At 41.2% G+C, this 25,974-nt stretch overlaps 1 protein-coding gene across 9 annotated transcripts in view; it reads right to left on the reverse strand.

The window, feature by feature from the left end:
- Positions 1 to 1,253: 1,253 nt before the first annotated feature.
- LRRC8D (leucine rich repeat containing 8 VRAC subunit D) overlaps positions 1,254 to 25,974 on the reverse strand; it is a 55,060-nt gene continuing 30,339 nt past the window's right edge. For 8 of the 9 annotated variants that reach the window (XM_054211829.1, XM_054211835.1, XM_054211832.1 and 5 more), the window contains one exon: positions 1,254 to 7,053. In XM_054211829.1, the coding sequence (XP_054067804.1) occupies positions 4,481 to 7,051 (2,571 nt within the window). In that variant the 5' untranslated portion in view covers positions 7,052 to 7,053 and the 3' untranslated portion in view covers positions 1,254 to 4,480. Of the gene's footprint in view, positions 7,054 to 17,120; positions 17,639 to 25,974 lie in introns of those variants that run through there. The other variant, XM_054211837.1, reaches the window with a different exon arrangement.

Below are 25,974 nucleotides of genomic sequence, written 5' to 3' on the forward strand. Positions count from 1 at the left end.
TTGGAGAATGCAACGTTTTGCATTCTATCTGTAACTAGACTGATGCTACCTGCCCCTCAGAGCTCTTTTCAAAGGAATTCCAAACTTCAGTGCTCCCAAGCTGCTTGGGACGCAATGTGCCCGTGCAGAAGTCTGTCTCAGTCTGTACTTCTGCACGCAAATACATTAATACGGTTCTAAGCATTTAGTTTGGCCTAAACTGAGCATCAGCAGTTGCTGCCAGGCTAAGGTTCTAGCTGTGTTTCTTCAACAGGGAAGATGATTAAGGAAACAGCCTGCCTAAAGAAGCTGGAATCTCCACCACTGTGTAACCCGTTCCTACATTTTACCAAACATCTGGCAGGAACAAATTAGGGAACCTTATTTTGCATGGGGCAGGGTGGCAGGCTTAAAGACATTTTGAGGCATCTTCTAGTCCTGCCTATGATAGTTTGCTGGATCAAATCGTTCTGGGATCACATATTAGAAACGCGTTGATAGGGCTCAGCCATGCAGCTAATGACAAGACTGCCTGTGCCTCTTGAATCTTTCTACATGACCTCGTTTCCACCGGATTTGTGTTTTTCACAATCATTCATGCATTTTACCTTCATTAAAGAATCCCCAGCTTATAGACAGGAAATTTAAATCTTTTTAATCCCCTTTTCCCCAGGTGAGGAGAAGGCTGTGCCAAAACCAAAAGTAGGTCTCAAGTCACGGATTCAGCCTCCCTCCTTGCTTTGGACTGAAGAGCAATGCCATGCTCCATGTCATCTTCAAGGCCAGTGGTGGCACAAGCAATAATCCCATCGCACTGGGCAACAGCAGCCCAGATAAACTACTCTCAACCCACTGCCACTGTGCCCAACTGCTCCGCCATCAACAATGGGATGCCTCGGCAAATTTGAGGTTTTTGTTCTCATCTTTAGCACCCTCACGGGTTCACATCCCACAGACCTGACAGAAGTCTCATCTTTGATGTCCACAACGAGCTGCAGAAGAGTTACCCTCAGGACTGTCAGGTTCCTGCACAGCTCCCTGTCTTGCCAACCAAGAGGTCTGAAAGCCAAAGTCTGCTCCTGCAAGATGTCAGGATGATGGTCAACACCACAGCTGTAGGAACACCTCATTTGTTTGACCTGACTTTAGGTAAAAGAATCAGAGTCCAGCCCATTGCCTTCACATAACCGTACACCACTAATTTCTGTGCACATTCATGGAAACACAATATACAGAACAGCTATTTCTGTAAGATTTTTATTAAAAATACAGTCCACAAAGTGAATCCCCCATAACCAGACGTGACTTACAGTGCCCGGGCTTCCCCATTTGCTACCAGGGAGGGCACCTCAGGACTGCAAAGCCATTTACTTAGCGGCAGAGAGCCTTTCATGAGTGTCAGCAACCTCCCTTGCACCAAGAGACCTGATGGCTGCTCAGGACAGCCACAGCTGTACTTGCATCACAGGAAGCATCTTCCAAAAGGCATCTTCCAATTTATTGGGAAATTAAAGGATCTTTGCAGAAATATGTTACAGTGACAGGAGCAAACAGAATGGGCAATTTCCTACTTCCTTTCATTTGAATGAATACAATCATTTCTCTTCTGGGACCCTGCATATATTCTGCAAAACTCCATTAGCCAAATAAAAACTGCCACCCCAGTGGCAGGTCATTTAGATTACGTAAATTAGAAAAAAAAAAAAAAAAGAAAAAACCTTATCCTGAAGTACTGTATTCTAGTTAGGAACCATACCTACAGGACGCAGAACAGCAACTCATACCTCTTCCTTATTATAGGCATTACAGAACAAGTTCGGCGCAAAATACTTGAAATCAGAGATTTTACTATGCAAACACACTTTTCCCCCCCTTTAAAAAAAAATAGATTAGAGGAAGATATAAACATCTTATTTATTAAATCAAATAGAAATGCAAAATATACTTCACATGCCTTACATGGAAAAGAGATGAACTTCCAAGACTTTAAAGCAAGACTGTGTCAGTTGACACACAGGAAATAGGAACATTATAAACAGTCACAAAGAGAAGGAAGGACTTAGGGGGAGGTGACATGGGGACGATGGGCAATTCCTCCCCACTCTGAGAAAGCTCTCCTAAAAACAAGAATGGAGTTTATGCTAAGCAAGCATCACAAGCCTGAAATTAACTTTAACACGTACTTATTTTGGAGGAAGTCGTCTAAAGAAGTACAATTGGCTAATAACTAGTCAAAACAGTGGTCTAAATTATGTATACCATACTCATATGAAGTGGACATGGGTTTATTTTTTGAACATCAGTAGGGACAGTAGGAGAATCGGAAACACCAAAAAAAGCTTTTAAAAGCTGGATCAACCCACAGCCGCATTCTGTGCGACTCTGCTATTAAAATAAGAAAAAAAGATGAAAAATAGAACTATTTTTCTAAATATTTTAATTACTGTCATCCTCCAACTCTTCCTCCCTCCTACACACAATTTCTTGGAAGCTGAAATAACACTCAACAGCAAATACAAAGTATACATCAATAGTATATTCCACAGTTTTTCTAAAGAGTCAATAGTCCAGCAATTTTAAAGTGATCTATGTGCAAAAAATAAACACATGAAGGAGTTTCTTAAAAAAAAAAAAAAAAATCCGCTGCAGCCTTAAATTCTACTTAAAAAAATTTTTCTGAGGATTAGCACTAAATTTCCCAGTGGAGGACAGATCAGTAACTGCAAGTATTCTGCCAGACCTGTGACTTGGTGTTGCAGAACTGTCAACATCCCAAGTTTACTACCTGCTGGCAAGTAGCAAACAGACTATATCCCCCAAAGAAGCAGGAAAACCACTATTCATAAACCGGTCTTCTGAAATACATGCCACACGGTGCAGGTATGTATTCAGAGACTGCTACCTACAGCTGAGAACAGTCCTCCCAGCACGACTAACAGTAAATGATTAACAATAAAATGTGCAAGATTCGTAAGAGCAGTATTTGAAATGTTCCCGACTGCTCAATGCCCCTAGGCCTAAACTATCCCCTCATTAATAGTGGTGTAAGTCAGGGCAGCTCTGGTGAAGTTACAGTAGAAATCGCTGTGCATGAGGATTTCTGTGTGAGAACAGTCCCTTGAACGACAGACTAGTTCAGTCCTGACCGCACTACAATAGGGAATTGTGTTTAAACCATGAGTAATCATGTAATCATCTCCCAGCATAGTACTTCTTTTCTGCACATATGGAATGTAAATGGCCAAGATTTACAACTGATGATTTCGCAGATTTAATGGATTGTATTTCTTTAATGGTTCTGGCAATGCAAATTCAGTTAAAAAAACACCACCAAAAAAAAATAAATCCCACGCTCACTACTGTCTGCTTTTTTCTTTATTTGATGATTTATCTGGCACACGGTTAGGGTTCTCTAACAGTGCGTAAGTGTTCAAAAACATCAAATTGTTTGGACTGGGGTGGGGGAGAAGGATGGTCCTATGGTTAAAGTCCAGGTGTGGAAGACACACCACAACAGGCGATAAAGCTACATTACATTTGGGTAAATCATAACTCTTATGTCTGTGTCATTAGTCTAGAAAATGGAGCAGACACCATAGTCCCTAAGCAAGGGCTGTGAAACAAAACAATCACCAACTTGTAAAATGCCTTGAGTTTCCCAGATGAAAACTGGGAAGAGGAACAAAACATGAGCAGTAAAGTCACTTGGTGTTTAATGGCTTTCAAAGTCATCTTGCAAAACAGTTCCAATATCCCCCACTTGAAAGCCAAGTGGCAGTATTCTCCCTTTTACCACCCACTGCTGCGTGGGACAGAGGAAGCTGGGGGAGAGACTAGCTGCGGGAATGTGACCAGTCTTTGCCAGTGTGAAGGAGTAGCACACTAAACCACAGAAAAAGTCTCACCCAAAACCATGAGGCCTTGAGGATGAAGGATGAAGGCAAACACACTTGGCCTGATGCAAACCACATACCTTAAATGCAGGAAAATGGTGGTTCTGGTGCAGTTCAAAGCACAGCCAAACTGGTTTCGTTTGCTGAGGATGGCTGAACGCTAACACACATCCACATGTGTTTCTAGTGCTGTTAGAACCATACCATATACAACATTTAACCTTGCTTTCCCCCCCACCCCCCGTAATGCACTAAAGTAAATCCAGACCTTAAAGAATAACTTGCATAGTAAGAAAAGGTCATCAATTTAATCATTTACTTTAAGCAGGCAAGCAAATTTGTAAACATTCAAAAGCGGCAGCATCCAAGTTACAAACAATTTAAGGAAAAAAGAATTGAGATTATTAAGGTTCTTTATCCTCTCGAAAATTTTGGAAAGAATCTTTTAAAACACTGCAAACATTGAACACTCGGTTACACCTCTTCTAATCCTGCTAGTAGTCCTGCCTTCCAAGGAATTCTGCTTTCTAAAATGCATGGTCTCACAATTGCCATACTTTTTAGCATTTGCTGTTTGGAAGTCAGCTACCAGAACATTCCACCTCAGCCTAAATCCCGTTAGCAAAGGGAATGCTTGTGTCTTGATTCAACACCTCTTTAACTTCTGGGGGCAAAGCATCAAAGAGGTGATCTTCCACCAAGAGCCCGTTTTTCCTGAGAAGCTGACACTGCCCCAGTGTGGCTGGCAGACGGTCCAAGCAGTTTCCCTTCAGTTCCAGATGAGTCAGCTGCAACAGTTGACTAACTTTATCTGGGATTGAGGTAATACAGTTTTGTCCCAGACACAAAGTCCTCAATTTAACACATTTAAACAACTGTTTTGGCAAAACGTCGACTTTGTTTCCCGTGATGTGAAAATGCTGCAGATTTTGAAGCAAACCTATTTCCACTGGAATCAATGCGATTGAGTTGTAGCTTACATCTAAACACCTAAGTTTCTGTAAACTGAACACTGCGGCAGGTAAGGACTCGAGTTTGTTATTGGAGAGATAAAGAGACTCCAAATTCTTTATGTGGGTAATGGAGGAAGGAATGTTGACTATTTTATTGTGCCACAGCTTTAAACAAGTCAATCTTTTTAAGTGCTGGAAACTGATGATTTCTTCAATTGTGCGTATGCTATTTGACTTTAAATCCAGTTCCTGTAAGTTAGAGAGGCTGAAGATGGCGTGGGGAATTCTCTCCAGTTCACAGTTCTGCAGTTCCAACTCCGCAACATTAGTCATTTTCTTAAGGCTATTGAGTACCACAAGCTTAGTGCCATCATTATGAATGACTAGTTTTGTCAGATGTGGTGCCACATCTGTGATATTGGGGGGAATTTTGGTCAAATTGCTTTTCACATGGAGAATCTTAAGGTGTCTCAACTCTCTGAGAGAGTCGAGCCCTATCATTTTATTGTTTTCAGAGTTCAAATTGCCTATCAAGTACAATTCACGGAGGGTTTTGAGCAAATACACCCACGCAGGAATTTCTGCAACATCTGTGAATTTCACATGAAGGCATCTCAAGTGGTCCCGGAGGAAGCTGAAGGCAGTCTGCTCGACCTTCGCAGGGCAGTGGCACAGATGAAGCTCCTGAAGATTCGTCATCTGGGAAATTTTCGCTGGGATTTTCGCTTCAGGAATCAGCTCCAGCTTCAACACCTCCAGATCCGTCAGATCAAACACTGCATCAGGGACCCCCGACAGCATAAAGAGATGCAATTCTTGCTTGTCCTGGGCATTGCGGGAAACGTGTTGCCGCAGCTTTTCAAAAGTCCATTCATGGTTTAAACTAATTTCCCGTAGTTTGTTCTCACTTACCTCTGACAAAAAGACACCAAATCGCTTAGAATACAGCTGGTCGTACTGATCTACCATATGCAGGAGAAATGCAAAATCATTTTTGACATCAGGGATATCACTGAAGCTACTCTCTTCTCTGACCTTTTCAAAGGAATATTCTTTTAAAGGTATTCGGAACAGCCAGAAAAGCGTGTAGAGGCAGATGAAACCATAGACACAAATGAGGGAAATATAGCTGATAAGCAGCTTCTTCAACATGTAAGCCATGTTGTGCGTACATTCAAACTGTGTGTAGCCAATCAGGTGTTCCACTTTCGGGTTGCAGATGTGTTCAAAACTAATGGTGTTGACAAAGTTTGCAGTATAGCAGAGAATAAATATGAACTTGACAGTCTTGATGACAGTCTGGCCAACGTAGAGCTTGTAAATCAGATCGCTGTCTTCCACGTGAGCCCGGAACTTACGGACTTTCTCAAACAGCGCTTTGGCTTGTTCGCCATCTTTCTTATCTAAAATAGTGACGCTGGGAACCTCGATCATCGGCTTGTCAGCTGAAAATTTGAAGCCAGACTTTGTTATCATGGGAGTGCTGGCACTTGGGCTTCCTTCATCACTGCTAGTGGAAACATACTTGGGCAGGGACTGGGCACCAGTTAACCTCTGTTTGTTCTCCTCTGAGTCCTCACATGCCGTTTCAGACAATGCTTTTGTAGTCCAAGGGGACTCAAAGCACTTCCCTAATATAGACACAAAATGCTCAATTTTTGAGCAAGTCTTGGGATACTTGAACCAAAAATTGCTACTGACTATTAAAATGATAGTATGGATGAGAACAAGATAGGGAAAATACTTTGAATACCAAGGAAGAGCCAAATGATAGCACATCTGGTTAATGAACACGTATTGCTGAAAATCCAAATTTGTTTTACGGCCTGAAGAATCTTTCCGCTCCTTCTTCAGCTCCTGGCCTGATTCAGTGGGTTGATACTGAGAAGAGGTAGCTCTGCTCAGAGGTATGTCAGGTGTTACAGTAGGGGCACTTCCAAAGGAAACCGTTCTCATTGATGCTTCTTCTCCTTGACCAGTGGTTGTTTCAACAGTGGTAAAGTCAGCCTTCCCTGATGTGCTGGGTTGTGCTTTTGAATTTACAGTAGACTGCAAAACTGGCAAGCAGACCACCTGGTCTTTGGTCAGCTGCATGGTTCCAGCAAAAATGGCAACCATTAACATCACAACAGCTAGATAATCCATAAATACATCCCACCATGGTTTCAAGATACGGTAAGTTGGCTGGATGTCATTGAGCGATGCAACTTCTGCAAGGGTAAACATTCCTACAAGAAAACAAAGACAAAAATCAGTATTGTTGACTGGTAAGCAGGTTATTTTACCGTTTTTTTAACAATCACACCGTGACATACAGATCCTCAGCAGGTTCCAGTTTTCCTTATGTTTTGTTGCCTGTCACACATTGTCCATCATTTCACTCAACTCAATCCTCATCTCAAAGGATATGTTCTGAAATGATGCATTACTCCAGCATCAAAACAGAAGTCTTCTCACTTCATCTCACATCATATTTATGTATCTTTGCCACTTCACAGTGCAAGCACTAAGGCCTGCTCTGTGCAACTGAAATATCTGAAAGGTAAAGTGCTGTAGCTGATTGTATTAATAACACGAATAGCAACAATTGAGTACGCTGCACAAAATCCGATTCTGTAAGAATAACTGCTTCAGTCCGAACACATGAAATCCAGCACTAACATTATTTTGTAGTACCTTGCATTTAAACAAAATAGCATTTGTTAAATGCTTTGCACCTTCCTCATGACTCGCACAGCACATTTTAGGTCTCTTGTTACATTATGAGCAAGTTCTCTCATTTTTTTTCATCTAACACAATAACAATCAATGTCTCCCACTCCTTGCTACTGAGCATCCACATCGCTTGCCAGATTGATTGGCTCCTTTACCTTAAGTACCACTGCACAAGTGAAAGTCTTGCTGTTACTATGTGAATATTGGGCACAATTTTTTTAAATGTGTTTTGATGTTTTACAGTGAGAAATAGTTATTACCTATTTATTGGACCAAATGGTACTGTATAATTTTTTTCCCCAATTAATGAAGAAATAATCCTTCCTCAGAAAAATACAACTCAGCTAACCAAGAAAAAAAAAAAAAACACAACTCTCTTAGCATAATGGAGAAAATATTTTTTCATATTATCATCACAGCCTGATGATGACAGGAAGCTGGTTAGTCCAGGTAGCACAGGAGCAGGCAGCGAGGCTTTCACTTCAACTTAAACATATTCACTGCCAGACAAAGTGGCAAACTGATCATGTGAGAATCCAAACCTCTTTGCAGCTTTGAATAGCTTGCTTTGCTTTTTGTCTTGACAAAATCTAGAGGGCTCAACTTATCGGCTTTTTAAAAAATAAGCTTCCTGTGCAAGCAGGATGTGGTAAAATCATCATTTTAGATGCTGAACTTGTGACCAAAATTTGCCGTTTCTGAAGTAAAATATGCAGCTTGTGTGCACACATGGAGAGGGGAAAGAGACGGGATGTATATTACCACACAGAGCGTGTCTCCCCTTGGTTGGGAGAAGAATGGCTTAGCAGAGCAGAAGGAGACCAAAGCAGACAGTATAAAGACGCATCAGATTTATTACTTTTTACTTGTAGCATACAAATTCGTATAGACCTACACCTTACAAATCCGAGAGGACAGTGTCACAGGCCATGAATATACAACACGATCACTTGATCATTTCTAGCCACATTTCTCTGAAGAAGATAACAGACATTTCTATACCCAGAACTCAAGTATCAGCTGCTGCCTATATGGTCAAAGGCATGCATTAACCCCTCTCCTTCCCCACACCAGCGCAAGCAGCCCCCATCATCTCCATCTGTGGGGAAGGCCAGGGGTCACCATTGCAGAGCCCGGCACAGAGCTCACAATGAAAGTGTCTCTCCAACCACAGGGAGGGAGGGATGCAGCCCCTGGCCTCCCACACTCTCCTCCCAGGAGCTCTTACCGGTTTTGCATACCTAGCCTGGGATTTGGTGAAGGCAGCCAGAGAGGAGAAGGCTTTATCTCAGTGCAGCACTCCTCTCCGTTGGTGCTCTTTGCACAGTTGCCAAAATGTAAAAGTTAAGGCTCAGTTACTCAGGGAATGGACAGGACCTCCCAGCTCTCACTTTCTATATTTTCCAGTGGACAATCATCAAATACTCCACCATCATCAGTAACACAAGCTGTGGGGGGTCTTACAGTTCTCTCAGCTCCACAGGAGCCTCCTCCCGGCAGCACGGTTCCGGAGCCTTTCCTCACACGCCTCCCCAGGGCTGTCGCTGCTGTGGGAAGCGCTGAAGGACGGGGACCAGTTCCACGCCCCGCAGCTATCAAACCCTCACAGTGCTAAACTCGAAGTTAGCAACAAAATCCCATTTTCTTTAATGTCTCCCTGTGCGTACCTAGACTGAGTCACAGCCTGACTGCCTGCCCTAGAACTGCTACCTTTGACATTTAAATAACAACCCTGTGCAAAAGAATAGCATTAGTCATTTGTACTAATGTGAACAGATAGATATAGAAGGACCCTCCTTACTCCTAAGTACAACTGCCACCTGCCCAGGACAGCAGAACCACAAAAACAGCCGCAGAGTTGGTTGGTCAGTGGTTGGTTGGTTTTTTCCTGCATGGATTTTTTTTTTTTTTCCCCCTTTCTTGGAAGCTGTTTGGAAGGGATGCTCTCCCACATCTCCAGGCTGTTTTCCCTGTGGTCTCGCCCACAAGAACTTCTCCCCCACTAGGTTACCAGTGCAATAGTTGGACAGGAGAGCACAGAGCCAAACACTTAGCAAGGACAAGTGCACGCTTACTACAGCTGTACCGCTGCACACAGAGCTCTGCGATCCGCTGGGAGAAGGAGGCAAGCGGGATGGGAAGGAGGAACGAGGTGACTGCCGTAACAAACATGGGGAGCTGCTACTGCTTGTTCCTCTGGGGCTAGCCTTTCCCTCAACTTTGTACTAGCTAATTACATGGGAAGTTACTTCATTGCGGTTTGGGGCACCACATGCAGAATTCCTTTCACAGAATGAAGGTGATTTTTGTGCTTCTGCCATGAGAACACGTGGATAAAGCACCAAAACCCAAGCGCTGCAGACATGGCTGCTCTAAGCAACGGAAATAATGGAAAAGAAATGAGAGAGCACAAAGTGGTTCCAGCCAGAGACTTAGAAAGAACAATAAAAAAAATTCAAAGCTAAAAATCACTTCCATGAGACCTCTGTCTTGCACGCACACAAAATGATTTAAAGAAAGGTTAAGAGACACAACAGAGCCTGTGTAATCCTCTTTGTGAGGCTGTAGGCAGGGTGGCGTAACAGGAGCTTTACACCGAGAAGTACCACATTCAACGCTCTGAACATGCCTTTTCTTTCAAGTTACTGATACTCACAGAAGAACTGCTGTTTTGGCAGAGATTAGCAGTTATAAAACACACAAAAAAAAACCCCTCTGTGGCATTACTGTCTAATACTGAGTCTCATAAAAGAGAGGCAGACCTTTTTCTAGCTAGAAAAACTCAATTCCAGGAGACGAAAACAGGTTTCTGTCCTCATATGCCTGAAATATTTAAATGCTCCCAGTCTTAAAAAACAAAATGAAAAACTATAAGCCTACACACAGTATAAGACGCATTGTGACTGACAAGCTGCGAAAAAATGTGATATTTTCTCCCTTAAATCCTTCATTACATCTATTGGTGTTTGATTTTACTAAACTAATAACCATAGAAATTCACTTTTATTTTATTTTTGCAGATACTTAGAAGTCAAACTATTAAGAGGTACTCAGAACAACAGGTCTCTACAGTATTGTAATGTTTTGGGGTTTTCTTTACTGCAAGGTTAAATTTAGACTATTTGAAGCTTTCAACACCTGCTTTTAAAGTCCACAATACGACTTGGAGTAAGTAGACAGTATTTTCATCACTAATTTTCACCTCCTTTTAAGGGTACCAGATTGGGGTGGAGTTTCATGATAAACTGCAGAAATGACACTGTAGTAAGGACAAAAGGAAAGAAAAAGAGAAAGAAAAAAAAGAGATGTAAATGTCATTCTGTGTCTGGCAGGCAGAGCCTGCAGCTCCCTGCCATAGGCGGTCTCCCCTCAAGACCAGTCCATGTCCTATTCACAACCTGGTGCAAAAAAAGAGCCTGTATGCAGGTAGCTCAAACTGAAGAACAAAGTACTATGCAGCTGAAAAGCCAAAACCTCTGATTTCTCATGGTGAAAACATGCGTTTCTTTCAGCCTTTTTCAGGCCTCTCAAGGCACCTAATGGACCTTGAAGCTGAGCAGAACATGGGGTTTTGACACACTGAGATCTAGACCCAAACTAGAAACCTGTGGTTTTTGAAGAGAAGTAATTTTTAATTCCCAATATGGAATTTCAGGACATAGTCTCCTTTTTATAATAGCATATTTTAGTTCAGTTTTAATAAGCACGGATTTTAATTCAAGCTTATTACAGTATGATATTTAGGGCTGCACAGCTACACAAAATAAGGAAGACCTTTAATTTTAGCAACTAATCCTTTCATTAGTCTTAAAGAAAAGCTGTAATAGAAACAGCTCAGAATGTGATTATCCTGGTGAATTTTTCTGGCAAATTTCAGACTATAAATGCTGAAATACAAAGTGGACATATTGGGGTCATTTCCTAAGAAACTGTTCAGGCTTAAATACAGAAGTTAGAGGAAAAGGATGCAACAGATTGGTATGTCACTAATGTTTATTTACATCCTACTTCTTCCTGTACTTACTGATAAAAACTTCATCTGTCTGCCCCTGTAATTCACTGGCTCTCCTGTTTCAAAAGCATATTTAAAGTTAAAGCAAATTCAAAGTTAAAACAAACAAATAAAAACAGAATCGTAGCACATGAACCTCTCATTTTACTTTCAGGTTCCCAAGACTCTGAACAAGCCCACTTTGTTTCGGGAAACAAAAAGATTCTTGAGTTAGCCTTGTCACCACAACTGGTCAAGCATTTCCTAAAAAAAACCCCATTTCTAGTTGAAAAGAAAAAGTGCAACCATGAACAAATTGTTTTCTCCCTTCCCACAGGAAATTAAGGAGAAGAAAAGTTTTCCCATAACTAAAGGGCTTTGCAAGCTTGCTTTTGATGAAGTGATCATAGGTTTAAATTTATTTCCACTGTATATTTTACTCTCTCTTTCCACCAACCGTTTCTGCTTGCTTTGTTTTTCTACTGCTGCAACATCCTATCTGCAATATCTGCAATTAGACCTTAATGTGATATGAACGGATTATGAGATTCCTCCTAGCCAGGATGCTGCAAATACCAATTCTTGCACAGACAATCTGCAAAGATCAAAGATATGGCACCATCCTTTTTTTTTCCCCTTCCCCACAGAACCAAGTATAAGGAGCCCCAGAGCCCTTGTAAAATAATGCATAAAGACATTCAGAAAAGAGCCTATGAACGAATTTATGCATTCTGAGCATACAGACACATTCATCACCTTCATTAGTTGTTCAGTTTCTGAGATTAAGAGAAGTTTAAAACAAACTGAAGGAGGTTTAACCAAAACACCAATAGGCTTTGGGATATAGTAACAGAGGGAAATTGTCCCTGCTGCTGTAGCTGGGAATATTGCAGCTATTCCAAGCCTGGTTTGCACGTCCAAGTATGTTGGCTGAGGCACTGCCTCTGGATAGCTGTAGAGAAGCAGCAGCCCATTTGAAAAGGGGGAGTTAACTCTCTGCTGCCTTATTCCACTGGAAATTATTGTGCTCTGCTCTACCTGATCCAACTCAAGTTACGAAACCAGTTTAAGGTACAACTGTGACCACAGCTTCTCTTCTCAAACATCCTGCAAATGAAACCTCCAAATTCAGCTAAGCGTGGATTTGTGCATTGAATATCCCTATTGCCTGAAAAGCCCAGGAAACATTCCACAATAAAATACAACATAGGTATTTGTAAAGGTGTGTTTTTCTACTATATGAAATGTTTTTCTACTTCTTCAGCGACGGAAGGTCTTGCAGAACGTTAACACGAGAATGCAAGGGCTACAGTGCTGCTTATGGTATCAGATACTTCCTGATTAGCGCTTTTGTCTCAGAAGATCAGAAACAGATTTAACATAACCTGCATGGAAGAAGATTTCCATTACTTTTTTCCACCGAGTTAGAATTACAAGAATTCCCACTCACTATTTCTTCCTTAAACATCGGACAGTGAACAGATCTACCAGTTTTAGATCAATCTGCAAGATCTGAGTGAGTTTATTTTTGTTTGGCTACCCCTTGACTGAGCAAACTGTTATTGGTTTGGCCTATTGGATATTTCAGGCTAAGCAAATTTCTATGGGATAGGATATTTATCTGTACGACCTGACTTTCTTAAAATTAATTGCATGTCACACTGAAGGTAGTATTTTAGAGATGGTGTACCACAAGATGCTCTGTGGGTGTAATGGATGATAACTGAATAAGGAGAAAGCAACAAACACAAACCTGAAAGAAGATTTCCTGTAGAGAAAAACATTCCAACTAAAGAACAAGAGTTCCACAATAGCTTTTAAGTATAACTAAATCTCATTATATAAATATATATGGAAAAATATGATACTGTTATTTGATAACATACTTACATGATTAAGAAGGATTAAGTAGCGCCACTCATAAACTCATTATTTGAGGGAGAAAAAACAACAAAAAACCCACCACCACAACTAACCCATCTCCCCAACTCCCCCATACCACTGCCCAAATTGCACAGCTATTATTTTTGGACTTTCCCTCAAAGGGAATATATAATCTCTGATAGAGACTGTAAATCAATTCCCCATCTAAGCAATTGTCATCTTTATGAACAACATTGACCTGACTGACAGTAATTCAGTAAACAAAAAAATTACCAAAATTTAATTTCTCTCAGACTGCATAGAGAAATATTAGGCTTCAGTAAGCTGAAGACAGAAATAAGATTCTTGATTTATATAACCAATGCCAAATTAGTACTCATTTATAAAAATTAAATCTATAAAAAACTTTTTTCTTTATTTAAATCTTCAAAAATTCTGCCCTTCAAAGCTGGGCTTTTTCAGGTTGTATAACACTCTAACCTACTTTTGGATCCTGCTATTTAAGTGTTTACACTGAATCTTCCTTGTTTACCAGCTCTTTGAAGGTCTAGTGCTATACACCACTCCTACACAGATGGTTTTGTAATCAATGTGATATTTAAAAAGCAGTATTAGTGGCCATAATTTCCCTAACAATAAACTCTAGAACCATATCTCATTCCTGCCTGCTGTAAATGACCGGAGAAGTCTGTTTAAGGATTACTTTCATGACAGGAGCCCAGAGTTGTATTTCGGACTAGGTTCTCAAAGTACCCAAAGATGAATAACACAGTTAACTCTGTGTTTGCCACATGTGAGTTCTGTGTCCACAGAGCACAGAAAATGAACAACTTCCCACTTAGCCTACTGCAGTACTCCTGAGACACCCTCTTAGGAGAGGACTGCTTTGACCAAAAGCACAAGCTTCAGTTTTTGTTCCCATCTGTCCCCAGGCTTCAGGGCTCAGTGCAGGCACGTGGTATCTTTCAGAATACAACTTGTCAGTTTTTTACCTTGAAAAGCTCAAAGAGATCCTAAGCTGAATGTGCAGCAACACTGTGTTCTGTCCTCACTTTGTGTAGGTTTATAGCCCTGGAGACCATAAAGGGCGAGAGATGGGAGAAGGAAACAAGAGTGGAGAGGAGAGTGGTCCTTGAGCATCCCTCTGCATAGCGCTCTGTAGCTGGTAAAGAGCTCAGTATTATAGATATATGTGTTACAGTTCAAGTCAGTTTGCCACACGTGATTTTACAGTTATAAAACAAACCACCCAGCAAGGCAACATGCAAGAAACCAAGAGAGATGACTAATGAGGCTAGACCCCAGCAGGAGTAAACACTGAACTTATGCTTTTCATATCTGTAAGTAAGAGTCCGTGAATGCACAGGCATTTGACCGGCAATCTCTCTCAGGAAGAACAGGAATCTTGCGTAGCACGACTGCCTGAACAGAAATCCTACAGCAGCGTAACAAGGACCTTGCAGATGAAGGCAAAGAACATGCCGCGGTGTACGCGGGTACACGCATTCCAAACCCTACAGTGCTGCTACAACTGCTGTCATTTATGCAATACCAATTCACCCATCTTTTATGTGGGGCAGCACATCACCAGTGCTTGTAGGAGTGACGCTAAGGCTCATCAATCAAATTTCCAATCGCATTTTCTGTTTTATCTGGCCAGACTAGAGCAAAAACAGTGAGCGGACATTTTGTATCTCATTTCACAGAATTCCTAAAACATACCTAAACCAGTGATCTTGAAAAGACGGCCTAACTTGTGTGTGCAAGACCCCCAGTTTCACACTCAGTGCTTTTACTCAAGTACAGACACAACTGAAAGTTGCTGCAGTTGATTTACCTATGCTGGCATGGACATACAATGCAATTAAGAATTACACCATCCAATAAACTCTAATAGCTGCTGGCGCGTAAGTGGTAAACTTTTAATCCCTTCGCCATTTCAAAATCTGCTGTTCCCCTATCTTTTAGCCAGTGATGTTTCTGCAGTGTTTTCATGACCGCTATCAGAAGTACAGGAACACACAGCAAACATCTGGTGCTTCTACTGGCCAGAGCACTTTTGGAATTTATCAAGATGCAAAAGCAGGCTGCACCAAAATAAAAACACATCTGGTAACTCCAGTCCCTAGAGGCTGCTTTTTATCACTCACAAAATGCCAGTGATACAATTTTAAAAGAAGTAATTAAAAGGATTGGAAGAGAAAAAGGAAAAAAAATATAACAAAATTGTATTTCCTTTTTAGTTTGGGAATCTAAAAACCAGAACCGTTAAAAATGGCTTAGACCCTGAGATGTTATTTAAATTTGCTTTTACATAAATAAGACCACATGGCTACAAAGTTTGTTATATGAAATAGCTTGATCTCAGATAGAGACGGCACTCAGTGATTCACGCAATTCCTTTAAAAAACACTCCTTTCTGATCCGCAGCCACACACACTCCCAGTCTCTGTCTCATCTTGTTCTGGATTCACTTGGAACTGGGGCAACTTCAAAAGCAGTAAGAAATTGAACTTGGCATAGAGCTGCTAGTTGGGTGATTTTAAGCCACAGACTGTAAAGATACAAATCTTATTACAGGACATATTAGTACATTTACCTACACACCCGAAACATATCTAAAGAATAGGAAGGAGTGACTACCAAAGAAAAAGAAATGTGTCGCTGAAGTTCACATTGCTTTAGGTTTTAATAGTACCTCTTAAGGGCAAAATGACCCTTCCACCCTAACTCATGATACTAAAGTCTAGGTTTACTTAATTTCTAAACTGTATTCCCATCAGAATGGACACAGGTTTATGAGTAACTAAGTTATTTTCAATGAATACTTTCCTTCTTTTTATTTTTAATGTACATGCCAGTGACCTTGCACTGAAACATTTACAGCATCCTCATGGAGATCTAGAGCCAAGAGCAGGCAAAAAGTTCCTTTAACTAAAGAACAGGCTCCATTGTTCCCTACCTGAGCTGGTTCATCTCTTCAGACAGAACAGCAAACACAGCGACTCTCACTGGGTTACACATTAAACAGAAGTTTCGTAGATAAGATTTGCACACATATGAACTACTGCATTTCAAGTACCTGCAGTGACAGTTCCATGACATCCATTAGCTAAGAGATATCCAGGAAAGGTCACAAAAATTAAAAAATTACAACAACAAAAGCAAATTAAAACACACACACACAAAACCATCAAAAAGCACACAGCGACACAAGAAGCTACATGTAAACACCAGCCTCCTACTCGCATATCAGAGTTCCTCTATTTCTGCCAAGCTCTTCTCCATGGCACTAGGAGTGCAGCTGAGAATCAGGATATGAAAAAGTCCAGCGTTCATTTTACCCACTATGACAACATAGAGCTGCCTTGATTTAAAAAAAAAAAAAAAAAGAAAAAAAAGAAAAAAAAAGAGGCAGCAAGTTTACAGCTCATTAAATAGGCTGCACCCTCAGTTTTCAAATACACAGTCTCACCAACTCTTGATGGGATAATAGTCAAACTGCATTACTACTTAAATGTCACGCAGCTTCTTCTCTCCCCAGGGAGAAGGGGAGACTTCCTCGCTCGAGCCGAGGACTAGCTGTAAAGCTGTGTCACTGAAACTACTCCAGATAATTGCCAAGCAGCCTCTGACACCCCTCCCACCATCCTGTCTCCCCCCACCCTGGGTAGACAACGGGCGACAACCTGCTCCCAACCCTACCTGCTCTTTATCAAGCAAAGAGATCTTCTGTGCTTCGGATGTCCTGCCAGATGGGTAACAACAATGATTTCTCACATAAAACACTCATCAACAGATGAAGGATGACTTATTAATGTTACTGCATTCCTGCCAAGCTTCCAATAGCTGAATCTCCAGGGGTTTCATGCCAGGAAAAATGCCTGCAGCTGAAGCATTTACCCTCAAAGGGATTTAAGTTTACTATATTTCTTTTTCCTTTTCTAAACTTAAGCTGCTTTCTGTAAGAGGTAAGCTATTTACTTAGTCCACCTAGTCCCATAATTGTTTGGTTCAGGGTGTGTACTTCAATCTCAGTACTTAAGCATTAAAAGGAATTACACTACAACACATATTTTGGTGGCTGTTGAAGTTTTGCTGATGAGTTCAGATCACCTCCTTCCTTTTTATGCTCTATTTTCTCAAAACCCCATTCAAAAACGTTGCCTTAAGAATAGAAAGAAACGTTCCAAAAGACTTGCTGTCTTCCCTGAGACAGCGGCATTCCTGCTCTAACAAGCAAGCTTCCAGCTCTGCACAAAGGTTCAGTAAGGCTCAATTGTGTTGCTTGCTGCCATTCACAGCACTAACAGATCCATACAGCCTCCAATTTAAATATTTACTATTGCTAAATTTATATTATGATTTGACCCAAATGCTCCAGCTGGAATTGTAACCTCTGCACTGAGGGCTCTCCAGCAGGGAGCAAGCAGACAACCCTTGCCCCTGAAGGCTTACAATCTAAAAGTGATTATTTGTTAGGCAATGATAAGCATGTTTGTGGCCATAAAATTCGAAGCAAGAAAACAAAAACCATCGGGCTTCCAGAAAAAGACAGAAAAAATGGGATAGCAGTATGATTAAAAGTATAATCAAACTTAACATTTTAATGCACTGTTGTCTTTGAAAAGACTTAACATTATGTCCAGATAAATCCGTTTACAGTTACAGCATTCCTATATACTTAGCCGTACTCCTTCCCACTGGTTTGAGGGTGATGCTATCTCAAAAATAAGGCACTGAACATAACAGCTCTTGAATCCTACCTTTCCAGTAAAACAAACAATGAAGCTTTCCTTTCCAGTCAAATCTGGTTTAAAACAGACAATGAAGCTTTCCAAGCATGTACTTCACTTCAACTCAAACAAAATAAAAATGTAGAAAAAAGGAGACATTTTATTCACTCTCATCTACAGACAGATGTCACTCCTGCTCCAGGACTTCCCACCCTGCTGTGATTACTACAGCCTTCCCCATGCACTCGCAATAACGTTTTTGGCAGACAGCTTCACAGTCATGCAGTCATGTACCATGTCACTGTCTGTCTGACTTCTTCAGCCAACGTGCTATCTGCTTGGATGGCCAAATGGGGAAGTCAGTCCGGAGGCAGCTTTTCTTATTCTGTAGGCATCACTTCTCCTTACCCCAGGTGCTCGCCATTTGAACTTGTTTTGGCAAGTTACTCATCACTTAAAGCAGCACAACAGCCGCTCCCCAGCTGCTATGGAAATAAAAGGAGAGATGCCCTCTAACTGGAGAAAAACAAAACAGTCAGGTTTTGTAGTTGCTATTGCTTCAATACACAGCCAAACCAGGTAATTTTCACATCCTCCAGTACGCCCCAGTCAAGTCCCCAGGAAGCTCTGTGCGAGCATGGGTAACCAGCAAGGCAAGTTCAGCATGCAACACTAGCATCATACTGACCTGGGAGAAGGGTCCGTCCCTTCTAAATCATCTTCTAGCCCTTCCACCATGCCAAGATTTATTTTTAAAAAAAACCCCAAACTTCATTTCCAGAAGTATTTCTAAGGTATGGGTGATGGGCAGGGCATTGCCTACTTGCATATATGAAGCAGGCAGGAACAATGGAGTAAATGTTGCTTTTATCTTGTAACAGTGCCAGAAAACACCAGTTCCAGTGCAGTGGTGGTGGTGGGAGACAGGACAACTACAGTGTTCCTCTCCCACAGGCATGCAGAGACCTCCTCAGACTCCTAAGAGATCAGGTGGCACAGCCCTATGGGCTTGCAATCACACCTCTCACTTGAAACAGGGTAGCCTGGAGGCAACCTGCAACTATCAGGCATTACTCGAGTTCTCAGTTTGCATTTCAAGTTGTTGACTCAACACAAAACAAAAAAAAAAATTGCCCACAAATTGCCCACACAGTGACCTGTACAACGTCATAGCCGAATGCAAGTTGTCTTCGATACACCAGATCTATTCATAAGTTTGACTGGTACTATTTTAACAAGGATCTATACAAGAATGTTAGGACAACTAGCCAACCACTTTATTTATACTTTCCTGTTATCTCATCTGCACACTTGGACTACTGCCTGTGCATGTGGGTGTACAGCAATAATATACATATGACTACATTCCCATAAACCGTCAGTTAAGAGTTCAGGATTTGTCATGGCCAGACCGAAACATGAACAAAACCATCCATTTCATTTATTATAAAGTTTTGTAACAGCCCGTATTTGACCAAGAATTTTGCGTGCCAAATTATGCCTCAAGTACACTTTTAAAAATAAGATAAATGTTATCAAGGCCCAGGACTCTATCATAGTTTTTGTTCCCTGTTAGGCTAATCAGCAATTCCAATCTCTGTTTCAAGTTCCTCAAAGGCTAACAATAAAAACCCTTTCTCGTAGATATAAAACCACCAAGCGACTTTGGATTAATAAAACTTAATTAAATTATTCCTTTAAGCCTTTGCTAGTTTCAATTTCTCAGGAACAGACTTGCTTTATGAAGCCAAAGTGAAGGACCGTTCTTTACCCCCATCACAAAGCTTGGGACATCCACGCACAGCACCAATTGACCTTGCAAGACAGACCTGAAACAGTGACTTGAAGAAGGCAGGTGATGTGCTACAGCTGTAAGCCACATCCACATGGACAATGAAGAGGCCCTGGGTCACAGAGCCTTTGCAGAACTATTGAAGGTGGATCCTCGCTTGCCACACATACGCAGGCATGATATGGCTGTTACTTTGGGTTTGAAGCCAAGAAAGGGAAAAGCCAGTACAACAGCTGGCTGGCAGTCAGACAGACATCGTTCTTCAGGCTTGATGGAAGGTTGCAGCCTTGTCCCAAAATGGGGCTAATGGCTTATTGTGCTGCTTGCTCTGTTACGAGTGTCAGTGCTGCTGTTGGGTTAAGACATTCTTAATATGACGGACCATTACGGCAATCCTGCTCTCCTGCTCCTGAGTCATTAGGGGCATCCTCCCTGTCTCATCATGCCATGCATCAGATGCTGCTACCTTTCACAATACTCGCACTGTTTGCTCTATGCTCCTCATGTAGCGCTCAGCTCCCGGGTCTTGGTCACAGTTCCTTCAAACTCAAACAAACCCCCTCCCCCCACCCCCCCAAAAAAGTGATTTTTGGACAAAGAGCTAGACACTGCTATCACTTGATATTTATATTGCATAAAAGGTTCAATTTCGTACTCTGTATCAAAGCCTTACTGCATTATGCATTGTGTAATCCTGTCTCAAAAAGATTACCATCCAAAAATTCAGTTGAATTGCATCAGATTTCATACTGTATAACACGGCACAGTGTTTGAGGAAGGCAAAGTTTCGAGCTTGACCAGTTATAAAAGGAAGAACCTTTAAGTCTATGCCGTGGGCTAGAAAGGGGAATAAATCTCCTTTTATCTTCTACGTTAGCAACACTTTCACCATGGAAAAAGTCACAAAGTAAAGACATCCTAAAAAAGTTTGCAAGTATTAGCAGCATGTTGGAATTATTCCTTAATACGTGACTCTATTCTGAAAAGTGATTTAACAAAGATATCATTGAAGCATATAAATTGCCAAGAAATTTTGCTATTTCCATGTGGGTGTACAATTCACAAATAAAACTGTTTCTCACCAGTTATCATAACTCTTCCTCAGGGAGTGTAGCTGAGGTTTCCACATACAGTTAATCTGGGGATAATGCTTCTTAGTGCTCTGCATAGACTTACTTGCTGAAACTGGACACATTCACTGACACTTGCTTTGTCAAATTAAGAGAAGCAAGTTGTAATAAAGCTTTACTTCCAGCCCTAAAGGGAGAAGATACAACTGGCTGTATCTGTACAAGATTTGATGATCATAAAGGTCTTTTCCAACCTAAATAATTCTATGATTCTAAAACACAAACAAAATCAGTAATCACAAGGTAGCCTTAAAACAAAAACAAACCCCCCATCAATAATTAAAACACTCATGGAGGTAGAGGCCAACAGGCTTAGACTACAAGATCTCTTATATAAATAAGAGCAATAATGCTATCGTGACTCATTTATTAGGGAATCTTTACTGCTTTCAGTTAACAGGAAAAAAAAAAAAAAAGTTGTGTGATGATGGCACGCTTGAAATTATCCAGTTACATAAAATGGTTTCTTGCTTCCGAGTTGCTGTTTGTGAATAGCTGCAATTTGAACAGAGATGTGAATAAAGATCTTTCTACCCCCTGACTATAGCAGACTCAAAATGGAAGTTTACTAGGAATAGGCAAAAGCATAAGCAGATTAACATGAAATTATTCAAACTTTCCAGGTTAGACTTGCATTTAAGCTTTTTAATTAGGACCTCTATACTGTTATAGTCCAAGGCAAAGGTCAGCAAGGAACAATCAACCAGGTTGTGTCACCACAGCCAGCTCCTATAGTCTTCTGCACTATAAGTCTTCTCTTATAGTCTTCTGCACTATAAGTCTCTCCTATAGCTGTCACTGTCAAAGCCGCAACAGACCACAGGTCTGATCCTCCAACTCTTAGACAAGGTCCCCCTGCCAGCTGTAACACCATCTCACAAACCACCACAGGACAAACTATTTCTTCTTAGTAATTTAAGTCACTGAAAACCCACAGGATATAAAACTATGAATTACCGCAACCAATGCCAAAAACCAATACGGCCAAAACATAGCAGCAAAGTGCAGTTATTTCTCTGTAGATGAAAGCCAAGGGATTTCTAGTGTTTTCTTTCCTCTAATACACAAAACCAAAATGCCAGCAGCATGTTCCTTGGTAGAAGCCCAAAGACCACTTAAAAGTCTCCATCTTCAAGATGTCTTAGACTACATAACTTATTTCATTCCTCCCCCCAACAAAGTACAAAAGCAGCTTCAGTTTCCTCTGTGATTCCCTTTGACTCTTGGAACTCCTGTGGGCAGGCAAGAACACCAAGAGCTATGGACACAGCTCGTATTTGTCATTAACTGAACATCTTTAATTTATGATTTACAATTGCATTACAAAATGCACATATACACAAATGCGTCTTACAGATCAAGCCATCTTTCCACAGTTAGCAAGTGATGCAATTTATTCAGTCATCACAGTCCAGATCAGACCAGTGACACTGCAAGACATCACGCAAACAATACAATAGCATGTACTGAAGAACTACTGAAAACTCATTTAACAAATAAAATCCATCTCATAAAAAAATCCCACGGGAGTCTTTTGCTGCAGTATATCATCTGTGTTTCAGACTCAGCATTCCAAAATATTTAGGTTTTTCTACAACAAAGAATTTAACTTGTGTTGGAATGACTGCATGCAGGGAAAAATATGGCATTCATACAAAAGCCATAAAATATCACACTTATGAACCGCGCTTCTTGATGCAGCTCTTAAGAGCTAATTCACAGCACCTATGAATTTAACAATGTATTTTCTTCTCTTCAAAGGTCCAGTATCCTTACCTGACTCTTTGCCAGATTAGTGCTATATTAAATTAGACTGGCAGCCCAGGGAGGTAGGACTGAGCTGTTATTTTTATCCTCGCACAGAGCTTCAAAGGAAGTCCCATCTTTGGGCCACGAATGGCATGACCACAAAATAACCATTCCCACCTACAAAGACAGAGATGCTAAAATGCTTGATCTTTTGCATTTGCTCAAGCTTCAAAACTTTTATTGTATTACCATTCTTGTTTTGAGACTTCCCTCCCCCTCTTTGCAATTCTGCAGATTCTTTGCCACCGAGACTCTTGGACAGTGCAAAGACGTGTGTCACAAGACACGTCCAGGAGCTGACTAGTTTTCTTTGAGCAAGTACATGTGTTTCTGTGTGGACACAAACAGTGACAAACACAGAAGAGCTCTCTGCTCTTCAAGTGACATCTCAGGAGCATATTGAGGTAGACACTGCCAACAAGGCTGAGCAGCTACTCCCCGTGCTTGGAGACCACCAAAGGGAAGAAGCAGTGAAACGACCCTCACAGTTATTATGCCTGTACCTATACTGCCCCACCAATGAATTTCTGTCCGTTAGTATCTACCAGAGGCAATTGTCATACACAAATAAAGTTGCGGGTGTGCACGGGTGTGCCTGCATGTAGCCTTGGGAGGGGGAAAAGGGAAAAAAAAAAAAAAAAAAAGAAAGAAAAAAGTAATGAAGATGGAAACATTTGTAACTCTCCATCAAAGAGCAGAGAAGCTTTCTCCAAAACAAGTGTCAGGAGGTAGTTAATAAAGGAAATTGGAGATGTTTTCTTGATAAAAAACACTGCTAGGGCTTCTTCCTTCCACATCTTAAATCTCCTTGCTTCATTCCCATTCCTCCCTCCACTTCTAAAGACATCAATCCTCCAATAAAGACCATGCATTTTCTCTGCGGATCAATTACTTTAAATACAATGGAGGGACACAGTACAAGTATGATGACTGAAAAGCTGAATGCTCAAAACCAGTTTGTTACTCTGATCCATGTATATTCTGTTTGTATATCAGCACGTATGCCCCACAGTCAGAGGCACAGTGACACATTCTAGCACGCAGGGTGCGTTCTCCCTTTATCACCACCTCCCCTTCGTACACACACCCTCAGTGTTCCTTCAGCCAGCACTACGCTCCTTCTCATATTAAATTTAGAAACAGACCTCTGAATCACTAGTTCCTGTTGTTGAAGTAGCTAGAAACAGATGTTACAGCAAAAGAAGTTTCCTAGTAAACAATTATAATCTGCCCACCACGTTAGACCCCATTGTTACAAAACGTTTTAAACCCTAGAACAAGAGATTTTATAGATTTATATGAAATGGAATAATTTCATCCCCTGAGGTGCCTAATCTTTCCTAGAGTCTTATTGATTCTTACCCATAACCGTATCATGCAGCAGCAAGTTCCAGAGATTAATTGTGCACTATAAAAAGAAAAAAGAACACCCAAAGAAACCCCAAAGATGTTGCTTATAAAGTCATTGCTTGTGAGCCTCCTGCTGCACTTACTCCATTCCATTCTAATTTTCTTTGTCACTTCTTCAGATGCACCTTCAAGAAGAGGAACAGAAAGATCTGAGCTACTACTTTGCAAGAGAAGAGCAGCACAAAGATTCCAAAACTGGTTATATGTGAGAAAGATCAGTTCCAGAGAGAGGAGAGCAGAGTTCAGACAGTGCCATGCACAAGCTAATCCACCCTGCAGAGAGGAATTACTTCCTAGCATAAGCAGAGTGGAAATGCGCCTATATTTTGCGGTTTGAGTCCACGAGGAACCATATGCATGATGAGGAAACTCCTAGCAACCACTTGTGGACTCCAGTTTCTTCTGTTGCTCTCGAAATATGCAACAGAGGAACTACATATCTCAGGCCAAGAGGCACCATCCATGTATATGCCTCACATGTATGTATGTATACATACATAAAATATATATACTTTGTATCAGAGGGGCCAGCTGGTGCTCAATTAATCAGCGTAGGAGCAACATTTTGTTTTGCAGGTTTGTATATTCCCATCTATGTATTACTGAAGCCAGAGGTATACCACAGACCACTATAGTCAATTATTCCTGTATTTAGCCCAGAGGAACACATGTAACACTAAGCCAAACGTTTGCTTGCCTAACATAACACTTCTAGAAAAGCTTTCATTCCTGGAACATTTTGGGTGGAATCCACCACTTTCCTTTGTCATTTATTTGTTCCAGCACTTATGCTCTCCCATCATTACAAATGCGTGTCTGATTTCTAATTGCCTGATTGCAGGTCCCAGCCATCAGTTCTGTTACGCCTGTTTCTGTTAGCCTTTTAGCCTCCAGCGTGCTCCTCGCTAATTATCAAGTCACCCTGTTTATCTACCAAGAAACAACAGATCCAGCAAAAGAATGAGCTTTTTCAGGCTCTTCTTGCGGTACTTGAACACCACCCAGACTTCAAATACCTCCTCTGACTGTTTCCTGAACTCACTCCTGTTTTCAACAGGCTGCTCACAATCCCAGAGTCATACACAATTCACCTTCTTTTGCCCACTGTCCCTCCTACCTATCACCCAAACTTAAAACACCTCTGCTGCTCTGCAAGAGGGCAGTCATGTCCAGTTGTTTACTCACTGGACCCCCAAGTAGTTTTCTCCCCAAGCTCCTATTCTATCACTACGTTGAAGTACAACACCGGCAGGATCCATGATCTTGCATCCAACTACGTTAAAATGCACTCATGATTGAAATAGCTTATCAGGATACCCAGATTACTCTGTAGAAGCTGCCCTGTCCTCACTGACCACGCTGCCTAGCATGATATGGCCTGCCAGTTGTATCAGTACAGATCCTGTCCTTGTCTCCAGGTAATTGATGAAAAGGTTCAATGGAATCTGGCCTCACCTCAATCCCTAAAACAGATTTCTAGAAGCGTTCCCATTTGATAATGATTCACCACCGGTGACTAACTTTTAAGTATCAGTTAGTCAGTTCTTATTTCATTTACTTTTGCAATACCACATAGCACTAACGTGTCAGGACAGGAATCACAAAGGGGTATATCGAAGTCTTACCTGACTACCTCTGCTGTTGCCGAGAAAGGGGCATGGTTAGGAAACCTAACCGAGAAA

The sequence above is a fragment of the Rissa tridactyla genome, chromosome 8 (assembly GCF_028500815.1).
Source record: "Rissa tridactyla isolate bRisTri1 chromosome 8, bRisTri1.patW.cur.20221130, whole genome shotgun sequence".
In the NCBI taxonomy this organism is placed as follows: domain Eukaryota; kingdom Metazoa; phylum Chordata; class Aves; order Charadriiformes; family Laridae; genus Rissa; species Rissa tridactyla.